The 7,082-nt window shown below is 43.5% G+C and overlaps 1 protein-coding gene across 1 annotated transcript in view; it reads left to right on the forward strand.

The window, feature by feature from the left end:
- The first annotated feature begins 2,613 nt into the window (after positions 1–2,613).
- Positions 2,614–7,082, forward strand: part of LOC101577139 (zinc finger protein 14-like) — a 48,559-nt gene continuing 44,090 nt past the window's right edge. The window contains exon 1 of the mRNA XM_023705950.1: positions 2,614–2,749. Within this exon, the coding sequence (XP_023561718.1) occupies positions 2,747–2,749 (3 nt within the window). The 5' untranslated portion in view covers positions 2,614–2,746. The remainder of the gene's footprint in view (positions 2,750–7,082) is intronic.

The following is a 7,082-nucleotide window of genomic DNA, read 5'->3' on the forward strand; positions in this document are numbered from 1 at the left end:
GGAACAGGTATTTTTCATCAAGTATTGATATGCTGAACTTTAAGTCCCTGAGCTCTTAATTTCTTGTCTACACTATGAGTTCAGGGAGAGCAGGGACTTCCTCAGTCATTTTCACCAATGAACTGAAAACAAACACAGCCTACAAGGAATTTTCTACTATAATAATAGGATCTAAGAACTCACTAACTATGAAGAGTTCATATTTGAGGACATGCTAATAATTAGTGTTTGGGTTTTTGGAAAGGCAGTTAGGCAAAATGACCTCTAAGTCTCTCAGTCTCTCTCTCTCTCTCTCTCTCTCTCTCTCTCTCTCTCTCTCTCTCTCCCGCCTTCCTCCCTTCCTCCCTCCCTCATGAGCATCTGAGCAGCTTCTTCATGTAACTTGTACATTCTAGACCTGTTCTTCCTCGTGGAGCTGCTCATGTCCAACCCTATGACATGGTAGATCAGATAATACCCAGCTCATGATAATCAGCTCAGGCCACATAGTAAGCTAGAATACCGTGGTCAAGCATTCAGGTTCCAGTCAGGCCAAGAGTTTTCTCTTAGGCAGATTAGCATCTGCACCTGATGGCAAAACCTTACCTCAAAATCCTAACGACCTCTACTGAAATGCCCGCCAGCAACTCCAAGCAGCCTCTCTACCTTCTACAGACTCCTCGAGCTGTGATGTACATTCAGCCTAAAGAGGAAGGTCATGACCATCCCCGTGGACCCTCCTGTGTTGCAGATCTCTCTGGCCTATTACCTCCAGCTGCTCAGAACAGCTTTAGAAAGAGTGGTTATGGCTACAAGTCACAGAGCACTGGAAAATTGGTGATGTGTGTGTAAATGTATTGGGGCTTTGTTCTTTCAGAGGTGCTTACTGGTCACGACAGAAAGTGGCTCTAATATGCAGAGTTACTGGAGTCACACAAATATGTTTCTATGAAAAAAAACCCTTATGAACAGCATTTATAGAGATAACTCATACAGACTCTTAATGAAAGTGTTGATGCATCTGCAGTTTATTTTGTTCACATACTTACTGTTAATTTTATCAAATTTTTTTCAATAAATACAAAATAACTTATTGTTATTTAACTTATTGTTATTGTTTAGGGATTATTTTAGCTGATGATTTCAGAGACTGAAGTCAGTTGTTATTTGACCACAATGGAGAAATGTCACAATGCAAGGAAGTGAAAAAAAAAAAGATAACTGTTATATGAGATCCAGAAAGCAGAGGTAAAATGTGCCAGAAAGAAAGGGTGAGGAAGAAGATAAGGTCCCTGATGTCACACCTCCATGACTCAACTAGACATATCAGCAGTGTGCTTTACTAATATGCTAGGCACCTGTGGTGCCAACCCAAATATTAATCAAGAGTGTCACATGACTCCAGGTCATATTTTCCTTCTAGCAATATTAATGTGTTGAAAGACAAAGCAACTTTTGAGGAAAGAATACAGGGTGCTTATAGTCTGAAGTCCTTCAATTTTCCTGCCTGAACAATAGAAAGTGCCTCTATTGAGCAATCATATGCCAGTTTGCCATATATTCACTTGGCCTGGAAATGTAAGGACTTCAGATTGCAAGCACCCTCTGTTCATTCCTCAAACGTTGCTACTTTTAGTTTGAAGTCTTTACTCTTATCCAACAATCATTTGCCTCTCTTTGGTATGTAGTTTCTTTTCTTTTCCTTGTTTTAAAAAAAATTTTTATGTATTTGTACAGGGTCTCACTATGCAGCTAGGACTCATAATGATCCTCCTGCCTTCAGCCTCCCCAGCACTGGGATTACAGGTGTGTGCCACTTGGTGGCCCGCTCAGTGGGCCCAGGGGTGGGGCCAGCGGGGTATGTGGTGCTGAGATCAAACCCTAGTCCCTGCGTTTGCCTAAGTAGGTGCTTGCTACTGAGTAAATAGGTGCTTACTCAGTAGGTCCTGAGCTATCTTGCTGGCTCTACCACGTATTTTCTGATAAATCAAGAGATACAATGAAAGTCTTGTCCATGAAGCTAACGACCGTACTCCCAATTTCTCACCTCTGACAACAGTAGGGCCTCCTTCTGTTCTTTTGCGTTCTGGCCTTGCCTGGCTGTGTGACAGTCTCTCACAGTGATTTCTTAACTCTGGAGCAGGCTTAGTTGACCGTTGATCCCATTTGGAAGGGCGACACACGGAAAGAACCCAGTGAGTCCAACAAGAAGTGCCCAGGCATGGTGGTGCATCCCGTAAGCCCAGCACTGGGGAGGCTGAAATAGGAGGATCACTGAGAGCTCAAAACCAGCCTCAGCAATGTAGTGAATTCAAGAGCAAACTAAATTACATAGTAAGACTGTATCTTCCAAGCCGAAAAACACTCAGCTGTGCAAAGTCAGAAGTAAACGCTTCTTAAATTCAGACTAAGACAGGTCTGCATTCCTGTGAGACAAGCTAATCAAGAAGTGTCTAGGTTATAATTTCCCATTTTGAGTTGCAAACACACGATAAGAATTGGCTTGTGCTATCACTGTCAGCTCAGAGGGCGGGCCATGGAGCAGGAGCCAATCAGTGTTGAAGGACAGGCTGTAGGAAACTGTCCAATCAGGTGGCCCCGGGCTGTGAGGGGGGAGGGGGAGGAGGGCACTTATTCCCCGGGCGCCAAAGCCCAGATTCTGACTAGAGTGCTGAGAGCTTCTCTGGCTGGGTACCCAGGCTGGCTTTAACGATTTCTACTAACCGCAGACTGTTTGGGAAGCACCGGGAGACCCTCCAGCCACGCAATGGTGACGTAGTGGGACGGGTACCCTGATGCTGGACGGGTGGAATGGGGGATGAGGTCTGGGCGGAAGCTGTGGGAACAGCAATGGCGGCCCACAGCCTCCCCAGCTGCTCCGGAGTCAGAGTTCGTCCTGGGCTTGGTGCCTTATATGCTGTGTCCCAAAAAGTAAAGTCCCTGGGGCTGTGTCTCCAATCTAAAGTAACTCTGTAACATGTTCAAGGCCCTGAATTCAGAAGCATAAAGGCAAAAACAATTAATTGATTTTACACTAGTGTCCGTGCTGCAATACTTGCTCAAGATGTTGGGCAGCAGCAGCGAGGCCCTGCTGTGTCAGCAACAGGACGCCAAATGAAAACATCCAGTAATTTGCAGTGCAGCACCGTCAGTAAATTCCATGAGATATATAGTGCCTTATTATGAAATAAGCTATGTGTTACATTTTACCAAATACACATCAATATGATTGTGTTGATCAGTTTTAAAGGAGCCACAGCTTACCGATGAATGCTACAATATGTGTATTCAGTGTCTTTCAATACATTGTATTTTGAGCTGACCATGGGTTGATCAAGGTATTTTTCCTTGCTCACTCAAGTACAATATGTATACTCATTCTTTCACCTCTTGGTAAAGTGCTTCTCTTCCATAATAGGAAACTTATCAGGTAGTGCCATGTGTAGAGTACTACATTCATCAAGTTCTCCCAAGGAACTGAACTGGGATACACTATGGACAGCATTTTGATAAAAAGGAAAAATAAAAAACAGTGCTGTGGCTTTTGTTTTCTGGTTTGGTTTGATTTGGTCATTTATTTGATTTATTTATGCATTTATTGTTTGTGCATTTATTTCTTTTCCTTTGCATTTATTTGTTTTAGTGAAATAAAGGGGTGCATCACTCTGGTAGTGCTGTGTGGCTTGTTCCCTACGGACAAGGGATTAGAGAGAAATTTCCAATGATCAAACATACAGCTGAGCAGTTTGACCACAAGACAGTAAGCCTGTGCAATGCTGGAGAGAAAACACTTCCATTACTGGTTTTATTTTATGTCAGTTGTGGGAACTGTTCTTATTGCCTTAGTCTTGAAAGCATTTGGCTTTCTACTCTGCTCTTTTCTGTTTTCCCACTGCCACTTCCTTGTGTTAAGAGGCTGAACTAGAACACTCACCTCCCAGACTTGGGTCTTTTTCCTTTGTAATGAGTTCCATCTCTAGGATAGAGAAGACAATGAACATTTATTCTGTGTGCCATGTGTTACTGGCACCTCCCAGATTTGGAATCATTTTCTTTGCAGTGTTTTACATCTCCCTAGAGGTACAGAAGACACTGGGCATTTATTCTGTGTGCCCCTGAGTTGTCCTGCATTTGCCACACTTTGGAAAACTCTCTCATGCTGGCATCCTGGAGAAGACCATGGGAAGGGCCTCTGCAGAAGGGCACAACTGAAATAAAACAGAGCTTCTTAGTCTGGCCTCTACACCCCCATGTGTCATCATAGCACAGTGTTATGGTTTGTGACTACGTGTCCCCCCAAAGCCTTATGCAGTCATGGGGTAGGCTTCTAGAATTTTTTTATTGACTTGTGGTCCAGTGCTGGGATTATGGGTGTGAGTGCTACACCCACCCTGGGGCATGTAGCCTGCATAAAATGTGAGGAAGGGAAAAAGACTTGCTGCTGTTCCTCCCTTTTTTGCTGTTTTCTGCTACCATGAACTGTTGCCCTTGGAGCCAGCCAAATATGGACTAAACCTCCACAAACTGAGCTAACTAAATCTTTCCTTCCTTAATTTTGGGCATCAGGTATTTTGTATCAGCAACAAGAAAATAGTAACCAAGACAATTTGGTACCAGGAGTGGGGTCATTGCTGAGACTATATCTGACCATGTGATTCAAAAGTCTTTGAGAATGACATGTGGGAAGAGTTTGGAAAGGTTCAGAGATGTTGCCTGAAAGAGGAGAGCTGGGATGCCTTAGGCTGTTCTGTGTGGGAGATTCTGATCAGAGCTCGGAAGACTGGTAGAAGTCTTGCTGGTAAAGATTGGGCTTGGGTGGTTTCTGCTGGGAAGAAGGACTACATTGGATGTTGGACTACAAATGATGTGTGTTATGGCTTGACAAAAAGTTTGCCTTTTGCTCATGTCCAGAGGTTTTCTCTGAGACTAAGATTAAAAGTGGGTGAATTAATCTGGCAGAAGAAATTCTAACAATTGTTGGGTTGGGGGCTTGCCTATTGATGGGGGCCTTTTAGCAAGATTTTGTGAATTAAGAGAAAAAAAGCCCAGCAGGATGATATAAAAGATATAAAAGATTGTGAGATTGGCCAGGAGAGTTGGGGTAGTTCCAATAAAGCTCTGGACTTCAAAGAGCAGGGGAGATCTTGATTGCTGAGAAGGAACAAGAGAATGTAAAAAGATGGCCTGAGGGCATCACAAGAAGTAGTAAGTCTCCACTCTTCAGCCTCAGACCTGCAAAATTGAAAGATTCTGCTTTGAGGAGAAAGCCACAGAGCAACATGTTCCACAATGACAGCAGACAATGTTCCTGAATGGAGGTGGCAGCTGCACAAGGTTCCAAATGGCAGGAGTACAGAGAATTTGTTCCTCAGAATCAGGTTTAGAGTACTCAATGATCCAGGCACTTTACCACTACAACCAAGAGAGAAGAAAGCCTGGCTGCTGCTCCACCACTAGGGGGCATCAACCATATGGTGCTGCTTTTAGGTGCATACAAAATACAAGAGTTCGCAGTTAAGAAGCCACCTAGATTTCAGAAGAAGGCCTGGAAGACCATGCAGTGTGCCTCTGAGAAGGCAGTGTGTGAAGCTATTAGTTTGAAGCCAAAGGAACTCAGAAATTTGGAAAAATAAGGAACATGGGTCTTCTAAGGAAAGCTGCAAAGACTGAGCAGAGCAAGCCTCAGACATAAGCCATAGGAGGTATAGCTACCAGAAGTGCTGTACAGGCAGAGCCACACAAGGCCTTTGAAGCTTACAACTTACCACAGATTGCTTCAGATGTTCCACATGGAAATACAGGACTTAATGTTTGCCCTGCTGGATTTTGGATTTGCTTTGATCCCATTCCTTTGTATCTCCTTATTTGTACCTTTTGGAACGGTAACATTTATCTTGTGCCATTGAATGTTGGAAGTGTTTAACTTTTCATTTGTATGGGGGCTCACAACTAAGAGTCTGCCTTATCTTGGGAATTGGACTTTAGCAGCTCTTAGAGATGGACTAAAAATGACTTTGGCATAAATGGATGTGCATATGTCTTTGGGGGGCAGGGGCAGAATGTTATGGCTTGTATCTTGATGTCCCCCCAAAGCCTCATGCAGTCATGTAGCTGGCTTCTGGAGTTCTTTAATTGTTTCATGGTCCAGTGCTGGAATTGCAGGTGTGAGTGCTACACCCACCCTGGGGTACATAGCCTGAATATAAGATAAGGACGGGATAAAGACCTGCTGCTGCCATGCCCTTTTTTGTTCTTGTAGCTTTGGCTGTGTTCTGCTGCCATGAATTGTTACCCTCTACCACATGCCACTTTGCCTTTGAACCAGCCAAGTATGAAACCTCCATAAACCGTGAGATGAAAAAATCTTTCCTTCCTTAATTTTGGGCATCAGATATTTTGTCTCAGCAGTAAGAGAAAAGTAACCACAACACACAGCAAGCAGTACAGACCTGTGCTCTAGTTGAATGTAAACGGCAATGAGGAGGGGAGGAGAAGGGAAAAAGCACCTGGCATGGTGGTGTATACTTGTTATCCCATCACTCTGGAAACCAAATTAATAGAATTGCTATGAGTTCAAGGCTAGACTGGGCTACATAGTGAGTGCCTGTCTCAAAACAACAAAAGAGAAAAAGTGATCGAGTACAGACTATGAGAAGTTTGTGTTACACAGCTTGGGTTTGTAATGCAGTTATGAAAATGCCAATTTGTAGGGTCTTTTGGCCTTCTCGGTGCCATGTCATCCTGGAGCTTTTGTATCCCCTACACCTGCTAAGTCAGAGGTTTTCGACCCCCGGTGATCCTGTATTTGAGAAAACATGTGGGTGTAACAAAACAGCTCATGTGTCTATTCCATAGTTATGGTAAAGCAGGCTTTTCAAGTTCTGTCGGTGATATGAATGCACTGGAAGCATCCTCTCTTGCTGCCCTAGAAACATTAGAAAATGCCACTGATGCTCAAGAGCATGCTTGCTAGTTGCATTTTGTTTCCATTTAAAATCTAATGCACCCCTAGTATAAGAACTCCAAAGAAGAAATACAAATAGAAAGATATAATACAAGGAAAGGGAAAGCAGGATCTCAAGGACTAACTAATCAAGAGAGGG

This window comes from Octodon degus, unplaced genomic scaffold, assembly GCF_000260255.1.
Source record: "Octodon degus isolate 3935 unplaced genomic scaffold, OctDeg1.0 scaffold00233, whole genome shotgun sequence".
NCBI classification, from domain to species: Eukaryota; Metazoa; Chordata; class Mammalia; order Rodentia; family Octodontidae; genus Octodon; species Octodon degus.